The following is a 22803-nucleotide window of genomic DNA, read 5'->3' as shown; positions in this document are numbered from 1 at the left end:
AACTTTTTTCTTCTCATGTAGCATGTAATGTAGGTTACAATCATTCTGAAAGCCTACCATTTAAACGATTTTATACTACCAAGGCCCTGAATAAGAGTAAGGCGGATGAGTTACCCTGCCACAAATGTGATGGATATCCCCTATACCATATTACAAGTGCATTATATCCATTGGCACTTGTAATATGGGGATCAGGATATCCGTCAACATTTGTGACGGAGTAACCCGTCTAATGAACTCCTAATTTGGCCCTACTTACTTTTCCTTGCAGTTCCTGGCTCTTCTTTAGTGTTATCCTATTTCAGCATTCCATTATGTCTGTGCATCCCAAATACATGTTTTCTCTCCCCTCATTTTCCATTTATACCACAATACTGTGGCTTTTCCTGTAGCCTGCACTTCTCATAAACCATGGTTACTGGACCTCTTCTAACAAAATACTCAAGTAGGACCTTAGTGATAAGTAACAAATGTGTCAGTTTCTGTTGGACTTAGGCAAAACATCAAACCAATTTTAAAATAGAGTATACCCTTTTAGACACATTTACAGCATACATCATTCCATCCGGGTGCGAACAGATCAAAAATAGTCGTCATCACCATGCATAAACTTTATTCATTACTCTTCAGTAACATAAAAGTACATAAAAACAATCATCATAAAACTTTCACATTAAAATTCATAAACAATAAAACTCATATTCATGCAAAGCTACAACTTGGTTAAAAAGAGTCCACCTACAAATGTGTCCTTATTTTTAAAATATGCCATAGATAAGAACTCATTACACAGCAGACCAGTGACTTGTTTAGTTGTTGCAGAAATGGCAGAGCTGGGCTGTACTGTTTAATGTTTTATATTTTAATAAGACGTAGGACAAATTTTTGTCTGGGGAACTCATAGTACTGGCAAAATAATACAATGTGCACCTTTGCTAGGGGAGACACACCATCACAGGGGCATGGAGAAAGTTTTGACAAGAAATTGCAATTAGCAGGGAACCCCACCATCAGTGGCAACAAATTAGCCCTAAATCTGGTCAGAATAAACCGGTGCTGGGCATTTGGCACTAGGGTCAGGTAAGCTTGTAGACACTCCTGGGGGACATCATACTATAGGCAACAACAGATGACTGATTTTCCACAGGCCCGGACTGGGCGTTGCGGGCACCGGGCAATCCCCCGGTCGGCCGCAAGGGTGGGGGCCGTTTTTGGGCCCCTGGGGGCCGTGTTTGTTACAGAACCTGCAAAATCGGCCCTGTAACAAATTCGGCGGAAAAGCGGCCCTGTTAAAGAGCTCGGTCGCATCCCCCCTCCCCTCTGCCCCCCACCCAGGGGGAGGAGGGGGGGGGCGGCCCAGCACATTGCCAGGGCCGGTTTTGGTTCCCAGTCCGGCCCTGATTTTCCACCTCCCATCTTTTCCTCATGCCCTTATTCTGAGCACAGAGTTTCAACTTGCCCTTAACAAGCATTCTGTTAGGAAATACATAAATAAAAAGAATTACATTTTGTGCGCTGCAATGGCAAATGCTTTGCAGCGGGCGCAATTGAATTTGTTTTATTTATTTATTTACCTAACTCCGATCTGCCGTATGCCGGCGTTTACTAGTCAACACCCTGCCCCTCCCTTACCCGGCCGCCCCGCAGCACTCCCTCCAGGAGCCGCTACTGAGCCTGAGGCTTAGCTTCATCATGTAGACTGTTCAAAGCTATTCCATACGGATCATGTTTAAAATGAACAAGGGCCTCATCATGCTCATCCTTAATTCAGCAGATTTATTTGGCTAAAAATTGGTAATAATGTGCACTGAAGTCTCCTACCCAAGTGATTGTCATAGGCTTATGATGCAAGGACAGTAAGGACTCTAGGCCTAAATCCAGGTCTGCCACTAATTGAGTTCTCGTTATCAAAGCAATTGTTATAAAAATTGATTAGAGGGGCGTGGCCAAGATGGCGACGGAGTGAGATGCTTTCTCGTGTCCCTCCGGCGCTGAGCCCAGCTACGCATTGTAATAGCACCTGAGGCGGCCTGCTCTTTCACCCGTTTGGACCTCCAGTGACCCCTAGAACTGAAGGGTCCGTCCCGGAGCTTCGGCTGTGGCCGTGGAAGCCCAGGGGCGGACATTGCCGCGACGGCGGCCTGTGGCCCAGCAATCCCCGGCCTTGCGTAAGGAGGAGCACCGGACTTCCGGTCCGCGATCCGCGGCTGCGTGAAGCTAGCACTGCCGGAGCCGCAACGAAGACGGGCGGTCGGCCTTTGGCCCGCAGCGCTTCTCCCCTACACCACACCAGAGGCGAAGTTTGGAGGGGAGCGTCGCTAGGGAGGACCGGCTGGCCTGGGTGAGTGCGGCGCCCTCGCTGCTTCCCCTCCCCCCCGGCCACGCTTCGGCGGACCTGACGCTGCGGCCCGGCCGCGACCTCCCCCCTCTGCACCCACTCCTAGGGGCGCCCTGCATTAGAGTGGGGACATCGAAGATCGCCACCGATCGGAAAAGGCCTAGAGGAGGGCCCCGGAGCACTTGCTGCTGGTGATTCGTGCTCCCGAGCCCTAGGCACTTGGCGGGCTCGGGCTCTGGGCTCTGCTGGTGCCAGACGAGAGCATGGTGGTGCAGCTGCGGCATAGAGAGAGCTCCGGCCTGTTGGACTTGCGCTGCCCCCCGTGGCTTTGGGGAGCGGCTCTGAGCGAGAGGTGGAAGAGCACAGCGGGCGGAGCGGGAAGTCCATGGTGAGGGACCAGCGGCACTGGGGGCCCCGGCAGCGGCGCTATCTTTCACCGGCCCCGTCCCTGAAGAGTGTGGGAGGCTGGGACGGCCTTCCTGAGAGCGGGCCCCCTGAGATTTGAACGCCTGGAAGGAGTCTCCGGGGGGGACCCGGTGCCCCCCTGCTTGTGCCGCGCCTGTGCCTCTGGGGTACTGAGAGGTCGTGGAGGTGCCCTCCGTTGGGGGCCCGGCTGGAGAGCTACGCGGCCCGAGTGGTGAGTGGAACGCGTTGTGCGGCGGCGGCTGGCCGTGGTGAGGCCAGACAGAGACCGGGACCGGGAGGCTGGGGAGCCGTGCCCCTGGAACCCTAGCAGCAACATCGACGACGCTACCCCCTGTGGCGGAGTGCTAGAGGCGGACACCTGGATTACGGACTGAGACCTGCACTTGCGAAGCCCCGACTGTGAGGAGGCCGGTACGCGTCCTGATTCCCCAGAGCAGGTGCTGAGGCGCCCTTGTGAATACCGGAGGAGTGACGGCTACCCTACCCGGAGGAGTCGCGATGTCCTCCTCGCTGCGCAAGGGGAAGGCCGGTAAGGATGGCGCAGCAAAGACTTCGCAACAACCACGGTCCCCTGGACCAAGCGCCTCGCCCAAGAACTCGGACGATGAGGCCCCTGCAACCAAGGCCTTCATGACGGAGCTCTTTGCCTCCATCAAGGAAGACATCTCTGAACTTCGCGCCCAACTAGCGTCGGACCTCCAGGAGGTGCGGAGGGACGTGGATGACCTCGGAGAAAGAGTTGCCACGCTGGAAGACCATGACCTAAACGGGGCAAATGATATCCATCAGCTGCAGCAGGATATAATTAGGCTCATGGAGCAGAACTTGGATCTTCAGGCCCATACGGAGGACCTGGAAAACCGTTCCCGCCGGAACAACATCCGCATTCGGGCGGTACCCTGGGACGGAGAAGCAGGTGATCTGCGGAGTTATGTCCAAGCTCTTTTCTTGCACGTTCTGGATGACGCTGATGTTCGGGAAATCAAAATGGACAGAGTGCACAGGGTCGGTCTCCCTAGACGGGGTGGAGGGCCGCCCCCGGACATCCTGGCCTGTGTGCACGATTTCCAGCTGAAGGAGCGGATCTTACGGAAGGCGCGGACTCTCTCGCCCTTGCAATTCAGAAAACATCATCCGCAGCTGTACCAGGACTTAGCAGCGAAGACCCTTCAGAAGCGGCGGGAATTCCGCCCGGTGACCACCTTCCTCCGGGAACGCAACATCTCCTACTCGTGGGGTCATCCCTTCCGCATCATCTTCCGTTGGGAGAACAGACTTGAACAGATTCGATCTCTCCAGGCGGCTAAAGAACTGTTGGGACTGGACGATGAGACTCCTTCGCAGGGGTCTGGCAGATCACAGCAACGACGGTGCAGACGTTCCTCTTCATGGCAGAGTGTAGGCCCGGCCTCTGATCGTGGGCGGCCTGACCCTGCAGCTCGCCTACAAGAGAGAGGTGGCCTCGGCGACTTTGGCGTCGTCCCAGCAAAGCTCCGGTGCCGCTTGAACCTTGAGCCGCCTGCGGGCTAGTGCCGGAGGGGCGCTTGCTGCCAGGTACCGTGGGTTTCAGTGTACTTTTGGAGAAGACACCCCGTACCGTGGCCTGTGGGATCCTGCACTGGATACCACACCCCCAGCCCAAGCAGACCACTTCGAACTGTTCCCCGATGGGACTGCTAAGTACATTTTTTCTGTTCTTGTTTGTTTTTGGGTTGGGACGGGGAGGGATGGGTGAGACATGGCGGGGTACTGAGGGGGGGGGCTGTTGGATTCTGGATGCTCGGACGTGTGGCAGGCGGGGGGGACTGTTGGGTGGAAGGAGGGACGGGGGGTTGGGGAGTTTGGGTGGGTTGTTCGATGGGGTGGTGATGACAGGATTGCGTGGATGGTTATGCGTGCTGCTGTTGGTGTGTGGGTCGCTGTTAGCTGTAGGGAAGGGGGGAGTGGAACTGATGTACTGACTGGTTCGGGGAGGCGGGTGGGGGTATCGACTTCAGAGCGGGTGACTTTCCCTTACCTCTATGTCACTTAATATTGCTACTTGGAATGTGAAGGGCTTGAATTCGCCACAGAAACACCAAAAAATATGGAAATACTTGATAGACCATCAGCTTGACGTGGTGGGTCTGCAGGAAACCCACTTGGCGCGTAAGGATGAGATCCGCCTTAGGCATAGGCACTTCCCGCTTATCTATAGGTCCTCGGCTTCCACCAAGCATAGGGGGGTAGCCCTTCTATTTCGAGCGGCCCTTCACTTCCAGCCACTAGGGATGCAGAGTGACAGAGAGGGCCGGTGGTTGCTGGTCAAGGGGTTGCTGTATGAGAGGATTTGTACTTTTGTGGTGGTGTATGCTCCCAACTCAGGGCAGAATAGTTTTCTACAAGTGCTGCTACGGAAAATTGAGAACTTTGTGGAGGGTCATCTGATTCTTCTCGGTGACTTTAACATGGTATGGGATAAAACCCTGGATACTTCAGGCACCCTTAGAGCCGATGCCGGCACGTTCTCCTCAGCCACGCAGCGTAAGATAAGTGAAATGGGTTTGATTGATAGTTGGCGCGCACTGCACCCCCACTCCCGAGACTACACTTTCTTTTCTGCTGTCCATCGCTCTTATTCCAGGCTCGATCATGTTTTTCTAAGCCAAGCTCTTCGGGGCGATGTCCGCGACTCCAACATCTTTCCACTCTCTGTCTCAGATCACAGATTACTGGTCCTTGGGTTGCGCTGGTTGGCGAAAGGCGAGGGATTGCGCAAATGGTATTTCCCTGCTGCCTTACTCCGAGATGACACTTCTTGCAAAGCGTTACGAACGGCCATTCGCGACTTCTGGGCACTGAACCCGGTCTCGGACACCTCCATCTTGATGACCTGGGACGCCTGTAAGGCTTCCTTGAGAGGCACGTGCCTCGCTCTCAACGCCAATCTTAACAAGTTGCGGAGAGCGGAACGTGAGAAACTGGAGGCTGAGCTGACCGATCTAGAAGCGGCGCATAAATTGAACCCCTCTCGGCTCACCCTTCGCCCTCTTACTGCGGTGCGGGGGAAATTGAGGGCCCACTACAACAATAGGGCAGAATTTACTCTACTGCGGCTGCGCCACGCTTCCTACGATCAGGGTAACAAGGTGGGGAGGCATTTAGCCCGTCAACTCCGAGATAAACGGGAAAGGGAATACATTGGAAGCATGCAGGACGGAGCGGGGGACCCCCTTCACCGTGACGAGGAAAAGGCTGCCCTGTTTGGCCGCTTTTACCCTGATCTCTATAGAGGTGACGCTCACAATCCCGATAAGCAACGGCGATATCTGGCCGACTTGTCGCTGCCTCAAGTCTCTGCTGACCGCAACGAACGCTTAACGGCCCCTTTCTCCCGGGAGGAAATTCTGGACGCCATCAAGGCCCTGAAGCCTCACAAGGCGCCGGGACCTGACGGATATACCGCCCTTTTTTATCAGGCTTTCGCCACCGAGATCTGTGACCATCTCACGGATCTCTTTAATGCAATGGCAGAGTCTGGCGGCATCTCTGGCTCTATGGCTGAGGCGGTGGTCTCGGTCATTCCTAAACCCGGGAAGGATCCCGCTCACTGCTCTTCCTACTGGCCGATCGCCCTTTTGAACATCGACGCGAAATTGTATTCGTCTATTATTGCACGACGCCTCCAGGAGCTGATGCCGGTCCTCATCCACCCGGACCAGTCGGGCTTTATCTCGGGACGCCAGACCCACGATAATTTACGCCGGGTGATCCATTTGATCGAAAGGCCGATAGATTCCGCATCCCAGCGGTGCTAGTGGGATTGGACGCGGAGAAGGCCTTCGATCGCGTGGATTGGGGGTTTTTGTTTAGTACCCTGGCAGCCTTCGGTTTCTCGGATAAATTCATCACGATGATCCGGGCGAACTACAGTACTCCCCGCTCCAGGGTAACCGTTAATGGCCATCTGTCACCCTTCTTCTCCCACTCCCGCGGAACTAGACAGGGCTGTCCTCTCTCCCCTCTGCTCTTTGCGCTTAGCATTGAACCGCTGGCGTTGGTGGTGCGGCAGCATGAGGGGATTCGGGGCCTTCCCTTCGCGGGAGAGCAACACAAAATCTCACTCTTCGCTGATGATGTTCTGCTGTCCATAGGAGATCCTGCTCGCTCGCTCCCACACGTCCAGAAGGTACTGTCCGAATTTGAGGAGGTAGCCGGCTTTAAGGTAAACTTTGGGAAGTCGTACATCCTGAACCTCACGCTATCACCAGCTGAGGAGGAGCGGGTACGGCCTTTGACCCCCCTGTCCTGGGCGACCGGCTCCCTCTTGTATCTGGGGGTCCGTTTAACACCCACTGTGGGGGGCCTGTTTGCGGCGAATTTCCATCCGCTGCTGTCGTCCATCCGGGCTGACTTAGCCCGCTGGCAGCCCAAGTACATCTCTTGGCTAGGTAGGATACACGCCATTAAGATGGTTCTCCTCCCTAAGTTGCTCTACCTTTTCCAGGCTCTTCCGATCCCGCTGGACCTTGCTTTTTTAGACGCCTCAAGACCCTGATGCTCCGCTTCATCTGGCAGGACGGGCGTGCACGCTTCTCCTTCTTTACATTGCGCCGATTGCGGTCGGATGGAGGAGTGGGTCTTCCCGATATGCACCTGTATTATAAAGCGGCGCAACTGCGAGTTCTAGTGGAATGGTCCCAGCAACTCTCGGAGAAACACTGGCTGCATATGGACAGGAGTGTCGCCGGACGGTCCATATGGGATCTCGCTTGGAAGCCCAAGAGTGATAGGCCCAGGAATGCCTATATCAGTACCCCTACCAGCACGGTGCTGAAAGTGTGGGATACAGTCTCAGGCGATGATCATTGGACGACGTTCCCGTCACCCTTTACCCCCATTCATTTCAACCCGGCCTTCCCCCCCGTGATGCAGGCGGGTCCCTTTCGTTTGTGGCGTGAGGGAGGCTGTCGAGCACTTACTCACCTCTTCCATGGCACCGTTCCGCTCACCTTCACTAATTGCATGAGAGACTACGGGGTTCCCCCGTCTGAAAGGTACCACCATCTCCAGCTCCTCCACTGGGCTACCTCCCCAGGGATGGGTGATGCTGCTACGAGACCGCCTTCCGCCTTCGAGGCCTTCCTTCTGCGCACTACCACCATGAAGGGGGCCATCTCCTTTCTCTATAAATTGCTGCTCACTACGGCGGCATCGCCCCGCCCACGCTATATGGGACATTGGGAGGAAACGATCGGGAGAGACATCTCCAATGCCGAATGGGCGGGTCTCTGGCGGGACGTCTCGGCGCATAATCGCTCGGTCGTGCTGCGAGAAGCCCACCTCAAAACGATGATGGACTGGTACTTATGCCCATCCAAACTGCATCGCATCTTTCCATCCGCTTCCGACCGTTTTTGGAGAGGCTGCGGGTTCTTGGGGGATTTCCGCCATATCTGGTGGGACTGCCCGATCATTCGCCCTTATTGAGAGGAGATCTTGTCCCACCTCAAGGACATCCTGGGCTACCCGATATCTACCTCACTAGAACATGTCCTACTCGGGCTTCGGGACCCAGGCCTTGAGCACCAAACGAGAGCCGATAAGCAAATTCTCTGGCTCTGTCTTGGGGCGGCTAAACTCACCCTTGCAGCGGCGTGGAAGATTGATAGTTGGCGCGCACTGCACCCCCACTCCCGAGACTACACTTTCTTTTCTGCTGTCCATCGCTCTTATTCCAGGCTCGATCATGTTTTTCTAAGCCAAGCTCTTCGGGGCGATGTCCGCGACTCCAACATCTTTCCACTCTCTGTCTCAGATCACAGCTTACTGGTCCTTGGGTTGCGCTGGTTGGCGAAAGGCGACGGATTGCGCAAATGGTATTTCCCTGCTGCCTTACTCCGAGATGACACTTCTTGCAAAGCGTTACGAACGGCCATTCGCGACTTCTGGGCACTGAACCCGGTCTCGGACACCTCCATCTTGATGACCTGGGACGCCTGTAAGGCTTCCTTGAGAGGCACGTGCCTCGCTCTCAACGCCAATCTTAACAAGTTGCGGAGAGCGGAACGTGAGAAACTGGAGGCTGAGCTGACCGATCTAGAAGCGGAGCATAAATTGAACCCCTCTCGGCTCACCCTTCGCCCTCTTACTGCGGTGCGGGGGAAATTGAGGGCCCACTACAACAATAGGGCAGAATTTACTCTACTGCGGCTGCGCCACGCTTCCTACGCTCAGGGTAACAAGGTGGGGAGGCATTTAGCCCGTCAACTCCGAGATAAACGGGAAAGGGAATACATTGGAAGCATGCAGGACGGAGCGGGGGACCCCCTTCACCGTGACGAGGAAAAGGCTGCCCTGTTTGGCCGCTTTTACGCTGATCTCTATAGAGGTGACGCTCACAATCCCGATAAGCAACGGCGATATCTGGCCGACTTGTCGCTGCCTCAAGTCTCTGCTGACCGCAACGAACGCTTAACGGCCCCTTTCTCCCGGGAGGAAATTCTGGACGCCATCAAGGCCCTGAAGCCTCACAAGGCGCCGGGACCTGACGGATATACCGCCCTTTTTTATCAGGCTTTCGCCACCGAGATCTGTGACCATCTCACGGATCTCTTTAATGCAATGGCAGAGTCTGGCGGCATCTCTGGCTCTATGGCTGAGGCGGTGGTCTCGGTCATTCCTAAACCCGGGAAGGATCCCGCTCACTGCTCTTCCTACTGGCCGATCGCCCTTTTGAACATCGACGCGAAATTGTATTCGTCTATTATTGCACGACGCCTCCAGGAGCTGATGCCGGTCCTCATCCACCCGGACCAGTCGGGCTTTATCTCGGGACGCCAGACCCACGATAATTTACGCCGGGTGATCCATTTGATCGAAAGGCCGATAGATTCCGCATCCCAGCGGTGCTAGTGGGATTGGACGCGGAGAAGGCCTTCGATCGCGTGGATTGGGGGTTTTTGTTTAGTACCCTGGCGGCCTTCGGTTTCTCGGATAAATTCATCACGATGATCCGGGCGAACTACAGTACTCCCCGCTCCAGGGTAACCGTTAATGGCCATCTGTCACCCTTCTTCTCCCACTCCCGCGGAACTAGACAGGGCTGTCCTCTCTCCCCTCTGCTCTTTGCGCTTAGCATTGAACCGCTGGCGTTGGTGGTGCGGCAGCATGAGGGGATTCGGGGCCTTCCCTTCGCGGGAGAGCAACACAAAATCTCACTCTTCGCTGATGATGTTCTGCTGTCCATAGGAGATCCTGCTCGCTCGCTCCCACACGTTCAGAAGGTACTGTCCGAATTTGAGGAGGTAGCCGGCTTTAAGGTAAACTTTGGGAAGTCGTACATCCTGAACCTCACGCTATCACCAGCTGAGGAGGAGCGGGTACGGCCTTTGACCCCCCTGTCCTGGGCGACTGGCTCCCTCTTGTATCTGGGGGTCCGTTTAACACCCACTGTGGGGGGCATGTTTGCGGCGAATTTCCCTCCGCTGCTGTCGTCCATCCGGGCTGACTTAGCCCGCTGGCAGCCCAAGTACATCTCTTGGCTAGGTAGGATACACGCCATTAAGATGGTTCTCCTCCCTAAGTTGCTCTACCTTTTCCAGGCTCTTCCGATCCCGCTGGACCTTGCTTTTTTAGACGCCTCAAGACCCTGATGCTCCGCTTCATCTGGCAGGACGGGCGTGCACGCTTCTCCTTCTTTACATTGCGCAGATTGCGGTCGGATGGAGGAGTGGGTCTTCCCGATATGCACCTGTATTATAAAGCGGCGCAACTGCGAGTTCTAGTGGAATGGTCCCAGCAACTCTCGGAGAAACACTGGCTGCATATGGACAGGAGTGTCGCCGGACGGTCCATATGGGATCTCGCTTGGAAGCCCAAGAGTGATAGGCCCAGGAATGCCTATATCAGTACCCCTACCAGCACGGTGCGGAAAGTGTGGGATACAGTCTCAGGCGATGATCATTGGACGACGTTCCCGTCGCCCTTTACCCCCATTCATTTCAACCCGGCCTTCCCCCCCGTGATGCAGGAGGGTCCCTTTCATTTGTGGCATGAGGGAGGCTGTCGAGCACTTACTCACCTCTTCCATGGCACCGTTCCGCTCACCTTCACTAATTGCATGAGAGAATACGGGGTTCCCCCGTCTGAAAGGTACCACCATCTCCAGCTCCTCCACTGGGCTACCTCCCCAGGGATGGGTGATGCTGCTACGAGACCGCCTTCCGCCTTCGAGGCCTTCCTTCTGCGCACTACCACCATGAAGGGGGCCATCTCCTTTCTCTATAAATTGCTGCTCACTACGGCGGCATCGCCCCGCCCACGCTATATGGGACATTGGGAGGAAACGATCGGGAGAGACATCTCCAATGCCGAATGGGCGGGTCTCTGGCGGGACGTCTCGGCGCATAATCGCTCGGTCGTGCTGCGAGAAGCCCACCTCAAAACGATGATGGACTGGTACTTATGCCCATCCAAACTGCATCGCATCTTTCCATCCGCTTCCGACCGTTGTTGGAGAGGCTGCGGGTTCTTGGGGGATTTCCGCCATATCTGGTGGGACTGCCCGATCATTCGCCTTTATTGGGAGGAGATCTTGTCCCACCTCAAGGACATCCTGGGCTACCCAATATCTACCTCACTAGAACATGTCCTACTCGGGCTTCGGGACCCAGGCCTTGAGCACCAAACGAGAGCCGATAAGCAAATTCTCTGGCTCTGTCTTGGGGCGGCTAAACTCACCCTTGCAGCGGCGTGGAAGACGCCGGCCGCTCCAGCGATCTCCCTCTGGCACGCGAGGTTGTGGAGACTCCTGAGTGTGGAGAGAGTGGCGGACATCTTTCTGGGGAACTTTAAGAACTTCATCTTTCGCTGGGGCCCTCTGGTCCGATTCCTTTCACGAGGATTGCCCTCGGCAGTCTGCCCTTCCTCGGTGCGCGCGCTCCACCTATTTCAACTTTAACTGAGAGTAGTGTGTGTGTATGAATGAATGGCTGTCATCACCACGGGGGGGAGGGAGGGGAGGGATGGGAGGGAGGTTCGTTCCTGTTCTGCGACGCTCATGGCACCTTTCAATGGGCTCAGCACTTAGTGCACGAGACAGCTGGCTCGGCTCCGCCTGGCCTCCTGGATTGGACTTCGAACTAACTATGCTGCTCTGCCGTTGAAACTCTTTTTCCTAAAGTACGTTGCCCATGTGTAGACTATGATTCAGAGATGTCGCTCGTTGTACTGTTTTATTTTGTGTTTGCACACTGATTTACAAAAAAAAAATTGATTAGAAGTATGTGCCATGACTCACCCACCTCACATACCCAAAAATTAAAAAGAGGTGATTTATTAATGAATTTCAGAATTTTCCAAGGTGATGAATTTAGGATATATGTCGCAATCCCCCTCTTTTCCCTACCCATGGTCGAGGGTTTAGCTGGAGTATGGAATTCCTTGTACCCATCTATGTAATTAACCTCTTCTGTCATTTTTAGGAAGAACTTAGGGTTACTGGCAAATTAAATTTAACTAGTGGCTGAAGTCAGTAGAAATGGTGTATACTGTGGTGTACAAAACCTCTGCAACAATTTAACATAACATATGGTATACAGCTGAAAGAACTAATACCTATATTTCTGTGCTCAAGTAGATTCTTAAAAATATTTATTTTTGAAAACATGCAAAAAAACATGCTGATGGGTAATATGTTTTGTCATTTTATATGCTCATATGTGTTATATTATATGTACAGATCAGGATGAACAAAAATGAGTTGCCTCTTTTTTTCACTTAAGGTCCGATATTGGAATAATGAAGGTAATGATGAAACTTCCAGCAGCATAAGTGTGGCTGGAAATGTGACCTCTGTGAACCTGACAAGGCTAATGAGCAACACTCATTATTATGCTGCTGTGCGAGCCTATAATAGTGCTGGGGCTGGACCATTTAGTGCCTCTGTCAATGCTACCACAAAAAAACCTGGTAGGTACATACCTTGGGCAAACATAACGCTTGTTACAAGAAAGGATAACGATGAAATGAAATGAAATACCAGTATTTGTAAAGCGCACAGCTACCTTCGAAGTGGTGTCCCGGAGCTGGGGGCCCTCAGGAACATTAAGCGAGCTATTGCCCAGAGTCACATGGTGCTGGGCTAACCTGCGGCCGGTGCCCAAACCATGAACCCCGTAGTCCGAAGTCAGGCACTCTGGCCGCTACGCCACACCTTAACTACAATACATACAGGCCCTCATTACCAGTTGGGCAGAATAGGGGGTGATTTGTACCACACGTGGTAAATACTATTACCTCAAGGGGTGAGATATGCATCCTACTTTCACTTTAAAATTACGTATTAACATGAAGGACTAGTAATTAATATACCTAATTTTGCATGTGTTGCCTCTGTGACATGTCTTTCCCCTGCTAAATTTCAGCATGGTTGGCCTGTTGTAATTTAACAGTGAAAACCTGCGAGGGAGTCAAAGTGCTACCCTGAACAACTTTTGCGTTAGTGAAATTGAGAATCCAACAAGGACGCTAATTTATGCTTGTTTTATATTCCTATACCAGACGGGGGACTACATAGAAGCAAACACACCCACAACAAGGGTCTTTTGAAGGGGTGCGATTATGAATTGATCCCCTTTTTAAATTGCATCTAACAGATTAGTGCAGAACGGCTGTCACTGGGAGGGAAAAGACAAATGGCAGAACACTATGCAATCATTGTTAATTTATAATTTGCATATCAGAGTTGTGAAATATGAGCTATCATTTTGAATATTTTTTATCTCATTCTAGCTCCAAATCAGCCCCCTGGAAATTTAGTTTGGAATATAACTGACTCCAAACTATTCCTCAACTGGGAACATGTTCGAGCGCTTGAAAACGAGTCTGAAGTTACAGGATACAAAGTGAGTAGAACCATAGAAAATGCCTATTTCTTCAACCGTAGTTCTGATTTAGAGATGTGTGGTTTAATGTTACTTGTACCACTAAGTGTGAAACGTCCACTCCAGCAACCTTTGCACTTTCATGCGGTACAAAGGGAGCAGACAACAGCAACCTTTCTAATCTTAGAGCAGAGAATGCCATTGGGTAGTTATCATGTCCTCAAAACTAACTTCCGACTTCATGCCTGGTCCATCACCATTTATTACAGCATAACATGCTTGCAAGAGAGACATGGTGGTCTTGTAGGGAATCACCAAACTTTTCCCAGATGTGCTGCGATAAAAAACACAGCATATCAATGGCACTGCAATGTTGACACAAGCAAGCGGCTCTCTGAATAAACCCTTAACTTTGTGGTGGGAATCTTTAAAAAGACAGACCAACCTCATCAGTGTGACAGAAATGGCACCTCTACCTCAGCAGCTAAATGTTGCATTTTGCAGATCTTAAAATGAGGCACACAACTCTGAATAACCTTTTTTTTAAGTTTAAAGTTTATTGAAGAAAAGATTATAACATACAGAGAAAGAAATATTATAAAGGCAAAATTTAATAAAAAACTGCTATGACTATTAAAAAGGGGGGAAGGGGAGGGGGCAGCAAGAGAAGGAAGAGGGGGAAAACAAGAAGGGTAAACATTACCTGCATTTTAACCTAATACATCAGTAGTAACATCATAAAATATATTATGAAGTATGCACAAAATAAGTTATGCGAAGAAAAAAGGAGTGATATCGGAGAACAATCATCAGGTATTTAAAAATAAAAGACAACAGAAAATTACGGAGGTTTCCTAACTTTCTCCGGAGAGTTAATTATGGTGGAAGATGCTGAAGCTAAGTTTGTTAGATATGAGGATAAGGGAAGCCATAAAATATTTCTTTTAATACACAAAGAGATGGGGGTGACACTGCCAGTATCTTATCTATGATGAAAACAAAAAGCACTCCACCAAGTGATTTTTTCAGCGTATTTCCAGTTAGAAGTGATTAGATGAAGGGCTATTGCTAATAGCAGATCAATGAGTGAGGGGTGGGGGTTGAGTGTGACCAGGAGGGTGATAGTGAGCCTAAAAAGCTATTAGAGATGGAGAATGGGACTTGGGTATTAAACATTTTATTAAGTTGAGGCCAGACTAAAAGCAAAAAACGGGAAAAAGAAGGGCAATCAAAAGGCAGAAGTAGTAAAAGACAATAAAGGAAAGAGAGTAGAGCATTTGGGTGGAATGGTAGGAGTAGATGGCAAGGAAAGAATATATTGCAAAAGAGGAAGAAGGAGCGATTCGTATTGAGACCTACAGGAAGAGGGTAAAGAAAATTTTAATTGAAGATCCGAAAAAGAGAAAGGAGAATTATTAGATATCAATTGAGAAATCCAGAGTAAACCCTTGGATCTCCATGTTTTCCAATAAATGGTATGGCCCTTAATACGTAACAAATGATTATGCCAAATAGGTTGGTGATCTAATGAGGAAAGAGCCGGTAGGAGGTTGGGAGAAGAGGTATTGATATTTTACGTGTATGAGAAATTACTTGAGAATGAAACGAAGAAATAGTGTTAGTAAAAGTAAGAGATTCATTAAAATTAAAAGGGGCTATAAAGTGCTTCTCAATATTCAACCAAATAGGAGGGTGAATATAATGATCTGGATCAGAAGAGAGCCAACGAGAGGATTGTCTCAAGGAAAACATATAATGATAAGATTTAAAATCAGGAAATTTGAGGCTGCCAGAAAGTGTATCCGCTTTAAGAGCATTAAGAGCTATTCGTGGAGATTTGTTCTTCCAAAGGAATTTGTTTTATATAAAATCAATTTAAAAAAAAATAAAAAGCAGGTATATGGACCGGAATCGTAGATAAAAGATAAAGAAATATTGGAGAAAGCATCATCTTAATAGAATCTAGTCGCCCCCACCAGGAGAGAAAAAGTGGATGCCAACGATCAATAGATGCAGACAAAGTTTTGATCAGATTATCAAAGTTTCCTTTCAAAGTTTCTGGAATGGTGGGAGAGAACCATAAGCCTAAATGTTTAATTCTAGTTGTTTTCCAAGAGAAACCATTTGAGATAAAATCTTGCTTTAAACATAGAAAATTCAAGGGTAGAACTTCACATTTATCAGAGTTAAGACGGTAACCAGAAAGTTGAGAGAAAGTATTAACTTGAGCTAGGAAAGCTGGGAGAGGAGTAGAGGGATTAAAACAATAAAGAAGGATGTCATTGGCATAGACAGACATTTTAACATGTGAATTACCTAGTTTAAGGCCAGAAATACTATCATCTAACCTAATTTTTGTTAAAAAAGGCTCTAAAGCAATTATAAATAAAAAGGAAGATAAGGGACAGCCTTGTCGAACAACTCTAATAAAGGGAGAAGTATTCAGAGGATTTCCCATTAACAAAAATAGAGGCTTTCGGTCCTGAATATAACAATGAAATGAGAGAAATTAATTTAGCAGAGAACCCAATCCATTTAAGTGCCTGGAACATAAAATCCCTTCCAATTCTATCAAATGCTTTTTCAGCATCCAATGCTATAGCAGCAATGGGATAAGTAAGAGAGGAGGCCTTAATAAGAATATTAAAGAAAACCCGGGAATTGTCTGAAGATAATCAGCCTTTGACAAAGCCAGATTGCTCCGGTCCAATAAGATTGGGTGAAACGGGGTCAATACGAAGGGCGAGAAGCTTTGCAAAAATATTGTAATCTAAATTAACCAAAGAGATCGGACGATCATTTTTACAGAAAGAGGGATCTTTATTGTCTTTATTGTCTTTGGGAATTAAACAGATCACGGCCTCTTAAAAAGAACCTGAAGAGGCACCATCCTTTATAAAGAACTGATAAAGCGAAAACAGATGGGGGAGTAATAAGGAGGAGAAATAGGCTTAACATTCAATAGCAAAATCATCAGGGCCAGATGCTTTCCCCCTTTTTAGTTTTGAAATAGCATTTTTAATTTCAGATAAGGTGATATCCGAATCCAATGATGTAAAGTTTGTGTCATGAGCGGGAGGGGGGAGAATCGAATGAAAGTAAGAAGAGATTGCATCAGAGGAAGGTTGTTGCTCCGGTGTATATAAAGTTTTGTAAAAAGAAACAAATTCATTAAGAATATCATCATCCTTAAATAGTGAATCACCAGCATTGTTACGGATGGATTCAATTTTAGTCCGTTCCTGACGAATCTTCAAATAAGTAATTTACCCTTTTTATTCTGACCTCCATAATATCGGGCACTGCTTCTTAAAAGATAAGAGGAGGCAGCTTCTGTAGAGGACTTATTGAAATAAATGTTTGCCTCAATGAGATTCTTTAGGGAAACCTCAGAGTTGGAACGATAATAAGAATATTCAAGATGCTTAATTTTAGCTAATAGCTGGGTATTTTTGGTTTCAAAGAATTTCTTTTTCCGAGAAACAAAGTTCATAATAAAACCTCTAACCGCTGCTTTAAAGGAGTCCCAAATCATTACCGGAGAAGAATCTGGAGTAGAATTAACAGAGAAAAATTCAGAAGCAAATGATGTGATTCGGCCTGTGAAGTTAGGATCTGATAGTAGTGAATTATTGAAACGCCATCTATCAGCATGAGGAGAGAAAGGAAGTAGCTCAAAGTCAACAAAAACAAGGGCATGGTCAGAAATTAGGATGGAGCCAATCTCAGAATGTGAGTCAAGTTGGGACAAAGATTTGCTAAAGAAAAAATTATCAATTCTGGATTGGGAGTTATGAGGGGGAGAATACCATGTATTTTCCTGTAGGTCTGGATTACAAATCCTCCAAATGTCAGTTAATGCTTTGCAACGTATTGCAGAGGTGAATTGTGAGTGCATCTTGGTGTTAGAGAATTTAACAGAGGAATGTCTGTCTAGAATAGGGTCGAGGACCTGATTACAATCACCTCCAAAAATAATATAATCATCATCAAACATGACAAGCTTGTCTGAAATTAGCTTCCAAAACACATTATCAACAGTAACAGGGGCATAAATATTGAACAGTACTAAAGGTATTTGATCAATTAGTAACTTAACAATTACCCAACGACCTTCTAGATCGTTTTCCTGATGTAATATTAAAAATAGGTGTTTTTTTATGACATAATATTGATAAGCAATAAGCCATGACCCACACAACCTCTTTTCAACTTGGGTGTCCTGAATAAAAGCAATATCAGTATTTAATCTAGCTAGATGAATTAACACACGTTGTCTTTTAATAGGATTACTAGCTTACCCGTCGCGCGTTGCTGCGATCTCAGAAGAAAGGAAATTTAAGGAAACTTTTTACGATAACATTCAATTTACATTGTGTCATTTTTATTGAAACTTATTCATTTTAATATGGAAATCATTTTAAAGTGTTGTTTTAATTCTGTTTATTTATTCGAGTGCTTGTGGATACACAGTATTTTTGTTTTTCCGTCTGGTGCGTACACGAATAAATCAGAAGGTTTTCCGACGCGTGAGCTGGCCACATACAGTTGTCCATGTGAGAAGCACGGATTCTCCAAATCTAGTCCACACACTTGCAGCGATTTTCCTTGTGCTTTGTTGATGGTCATTGCAAAAGCGAGTCGCACCGGAAACTGTAAACGTTGCGTACACAAATAAATCAAAAGGTTTTCCGACGCGTGAGCTGGCCACATACAGTTGTCCATGTGAAAAGCACGGATTCTCCAAATCTAGTCCACACACTTGCAGCGATTGTCCTTGTGCTTTGTTGATGGTCATTGCAAAAGCGAGTCGCACCATAAACTGTAAATGTTCAGTATTGGAAAGATTATGAGGGCCCTGGGGGGCCGATATTTAACACATTTTTCTTTTTTTTTTGCCAGAAACTTTCGCGGGAGCGTACTTAACAACTTTTAAGAATTTTTTTTTTTTTTTTTAAATTTTTTTTTTTTTTTTTAGCCAGAAACCTTCGCGGGAGTGTACTCAACAACTTCCCAAAGTTTCATGCTGATCAGATGAATGGTGTAGTAATGCATAAAGGACAAACGGACATACTTTGTTTTTTATATATATAGATTAACTCCTTTAACGTTCCAAGTTAAAACTCTAAATGAGAATAATTAAAGTGAAAACATGCACAAATATTATAATAAGCAGTAAAATGATACTGTCAAAAAGAACAAACATGAATGCTTAAAAGATCTGTATCAATATAGGTCAATATAGGTCAAGAAACTACTGTTAACAAAAACATGCACAAGCACTGCAAAAAAAATAAAAAAAATGCCAATGAACTGTAATATTAACAATACATGAGTAAATACCATAATATGGTAAAACATTCTTACTGAGAGGAAGAAAAGAAAGAAAATAAGAAGGAAAAGTGAAGTCAGGAATGAGTATGAAAACAAGGTAAAGAGAAGAGGCAAAATGATGAACACAGTAGTAGGTAATGTAGAAACTAGAAAACATCGAAAGTTAAAGAAGAGAAACAGGGAGAGAAAATACGAAAAGAGAAGGTAATGGAGATCGAAGATGTGATTCAAAAGTAATACATAAAAATTAAGAAAGACAAAAAAGAGACATCCCAGAGGAAAACATTGAGAATTGGGATGGTGGAGCCACATGAGGAAATGAACACACTGGACTGAAGAGACCACAGGGACGAGCGCAGGGGGAACAACTTCCAAGTGAACATGAAGAAAGAACAGGTCAGGTCAAGGGGTCACACAGCCACATCTAGAAAAAGCCAAAAGAGAGAATGTTAACAAAAGAGGATCATACCAAACCAAAAAACAATACAAGAATACAAAATACAAAATACAGGGCACAGAACAACAAAATACAAAATACGAAAGGGGAAGAAGTGCAGAGAGGACATCGGGATAGGCCATCACTGCAATACATATAGAAGCTCCGCACGGTATTTATGAATGAGGAATTTCCATGGATTCATTTTTACAAGAGTCAAGAAATTGCTGAAGTAGAACTGGATCTTCATAGTTGGTCGTCTTGTTGTTATAAGTCACTTTAAATAGGCATGGATGGAATAAGCCATAACGGGCATTCAGGGAACGGAGAACAGGTGTTATGTCCAAAAACGTCTTGCGATGGTCAGCGGTACTCTTTGCGTAATCCTGTGCAAAGAAGAGATTGGCACCATTCCAAGTGATTTTCCCTTTCTGCTTGGCAGTTGAAGAACCTTGAGTAGATCAGTATACTCCGAAAAGTATAAAAATAACACCTCTGGGTTTCACTGTAGAAGACGAAGAGGTAGAGGTACGAGAAGATGGACCTAGATGATGGGCTCCCTGGATGTTTAGAGATGGAGAGCCTGGGAAACCAAGAAGCTGAGGTAAAAAAGTTTGAAAAAAGGATATGGGATTTGACCCTTCAAGACCTTCTGCCAGGCCGTAAATGCGAAGATTGTTGCGCCTATTGCGATGTTCCAAATTTTCCACTTGGGTCTTGAGATTTTGAATTTCTCTGTGCATATTCGGAACTTGATCAGTAAATACTTGGACTGAAGAGATTTTCTCGAGAAGATCTACCTTTTGCTCCATATGGGACCAGTTGACTTTGAAGACGAGCATTAGTGTCCAAATTTCCTCCATGTATGGTTTGCGGGAACAAATTTCTTCTAGTAGAAGCTCCATAGAGATAGAAGAAGTCACGTTAGGAGGTGATGGAGGATTTGTTTTTACGCGTTTCCCTGTAGAGGCAGACGACGAAGGTACTTTAGAAATACTTTTGTTATTTGAGCGAGAAGGAAGAGGAGATGAGCACTTAGTGAAAGAACAGTCATTGGCTGCATCCTCTATATTCTCTTGTAAACACTGAAGGGATTGGCATCTTCCAGAGAAATTGCAGAAGAATTAACATGTTGTACAGAATTACGACTGTGGCGCGACATTGCCATTGCTACTGAAAGAGCAAAAAGTTGAGACAAGATGCAGCAAGTTTCAGAGATTGAATGGGTCAGTAGCTTGAGAGGAGAATGTAGCACTAAAACATTTGTTGAATATAAAAATTAATTCTCAAAAAGAGAAACAAACATATTCAATGTGAGAGAAAGGATAAATCAGAACCTCCAAAATGGTATTAAGGATTCACAAATCACAGTCAGGAAAACGAATAAATATGCAAAATAAAATGCAGGTGAAATATCCTGGAATATAAATTTCTTGAAAGTGTATGTGCAGAGACTCACATAATAAATCTCTTTGTCAGCAATGCAAGTCCCAGTGCAAGAATATTAGGAGAGACCAACTGCTAGCGTGAGAGGAAAGGTTCCTTCCAAATTGGCGGTGAAAAAGCAAAATTTAGGTAAATATATGAAGAAAAACATTCCAGGAGCAATTACCTCTTTAGGGCCAAAAATGTCATCAAAGGCAGACAAAGGATTACAACTGAGGGCATAGAATGTTGTATCCAGCAGCTAGTGAGGTGGCTCAAGTAGGAAAAACGTGCAGCGCTCGTCGGGGAAAAGCGCATCAAAATGGCGGTCGCATCAAACGCTAACCGTCATTGCTGAGGGAAAAACATCAAAAACGCTGCATAGCGCTCACCCCGTAATTCGGCCAAGACATCAAAGGAGGCAGCCGGCACTCCTAAAATGAATATTGCGGCCGGCGCACCCCACAAAGCAATGGAAGCACTCGGAGTGCTCCCGTTCCGTTCACGCCACTTCCAAGCTCCTCGGTGAGGCGGCCATTCCTGACGGCGCCGAAACCACGCCCCCAACTCTGAATAACCTTTTTACCGAAAATCAATATCCATTTTATGTCAAACAAATAGCTAACAACAATATATGTTCTACGTACTCAATCTGTGATATCGAGAAATTCTATCCCATAATATATTTGCTTTACCTTTAAGTCAGTAGTTTATGTATTGTTTTCTTTCCTGCATCAAATGTTGGTGATATGAATTTTACAACTGATGCTTTCAGTGATTTCCCTCTTTGCTATGATTTTGTTAAATACTTGCCATTTATTAAATCATCCGAAGTGAAGAAATTTCATTGTGAATACTGAAAATAGCGTTCATATAAAAATTTATTAGCAATCTATTATAGAGTTGTTCGAATTTACAAGATGTTAGGGATTCTGGAAATGATTGCGAGGAGAAAGTTGGAATTGGGTGACAGATCAGTTCCTAAATATATCACCAATGTGTGTGGCATAATTGAAATGAATAAGTAAAAGTAAATATAGCGCAAATAAAAGCTAAAACGATGAAACAAAACATACCAGTAAATAAAATGCTGTGGCTTATATTTCTGCCCAAATAAATGTTAACTACATGGTATACTGTCCAGTGTTCTTCATGACAGCATAAGCAGCCACAGTATTCAAAGTTAAGCAATATATGCTTTGTTCAGAAAATGATTGGGGATTCTGCACTTGGAATTTACTACTTCAATTGTGTGCAGGTGTCCAATAGATATAATTTTTGTCATGAATATGAATGTTAAATATATTATTTACAGATATATTGTACTGTCATAGGGGTTGAATACAATGGCGGACGGACTTCTGTCCATCCACCATCATCTCGGTGATGGGGGCCACCCGCCTATTAGGTGGTAGTTTCACATATGATATTACAATGCGGCCGCCACCACAGCAGTCCCAAAAGGCATTTTTAACATTGCGGCGAGTGCTGCTGGCTGCAGCACCCGCCACAATGCTAGGAGGGCAGGCTTTGCTATTCCCTGCACTACGTGGCAGGCACCATGCGGTGCCTGCTATCTGGTGCAGGGAAATGTAGGGGGTTCCCCCAAGTTCAAATTCAACTTTCCCCTGCACAAGCGGGGCCCACAATGGGCCCCTAAAGTCAATCCCCACCAGCCTTTTGGGGTCCAGCATCCTAATCTGGCGAACGATGTCTGCTAGGCACCGCCACCATTCTGTGGATGTGGGGCGGTCCAACAGGCAACGGTAACGATTGCTTCTGTCGGACCCATGGCATTCGGGCTTTCCGCCTGCCAGCACACCACCCACCATCACAATCTGGCAAGCGGTAATTGGCCTCATGATGGCGGTGAACCTACCACCGGCAGCCTACCGGTGGCAGGTTCACTGATATCCTAATCAGGCCCATAGTTACTTTTAGGGTTGCAATTGTAATGCTTAATTATGTACTTTTAATTA

General features: G+C 47.4%; 1 protein-coding gene across 1 annotated transcript in view; it reads left to right on the top strand.

Annotated features, from left to right (window-relative positions):
• Positions 1-22803, top strand: part of LOC144783434 (contactin-3-like) — a 206584-nt gene that overhangs the window by 167695 nt on the left and 16086 nt on the right. Inside the window, exons 11-12 of the mRNA XM_078662414.1 lie at positions 12529-12715; positions 13538-13650. Of these exons, the coding sequence (XP_078518540.1) occupies positions 12529-12715; positions 13538-13650 (300 nt within the window). The remainder of the gene's footprint in view (positions 1-12528; positions 12716-13537; positions 13651-22803) is intronic.

Source organism: Lissotriton helveticus, chromosome 9 (assembly GCF_964261635.1).
Source record: "Lissotriton helveticus chromosome 9, aLisHel1.1, whole genome shotgun sequence".
NCBI classification, from domain to species: Eukaryota; Metazoa; Chordata; class Amphibia; order Caudata; family Salamandridae; genus Lissotriton; species Lissotriton helveticus.
The sequence above is the reverse complement of the archived record's forward strand: the minus strand, read 5'-3'. Positions and strand labels throughout refer to the sequence as shown.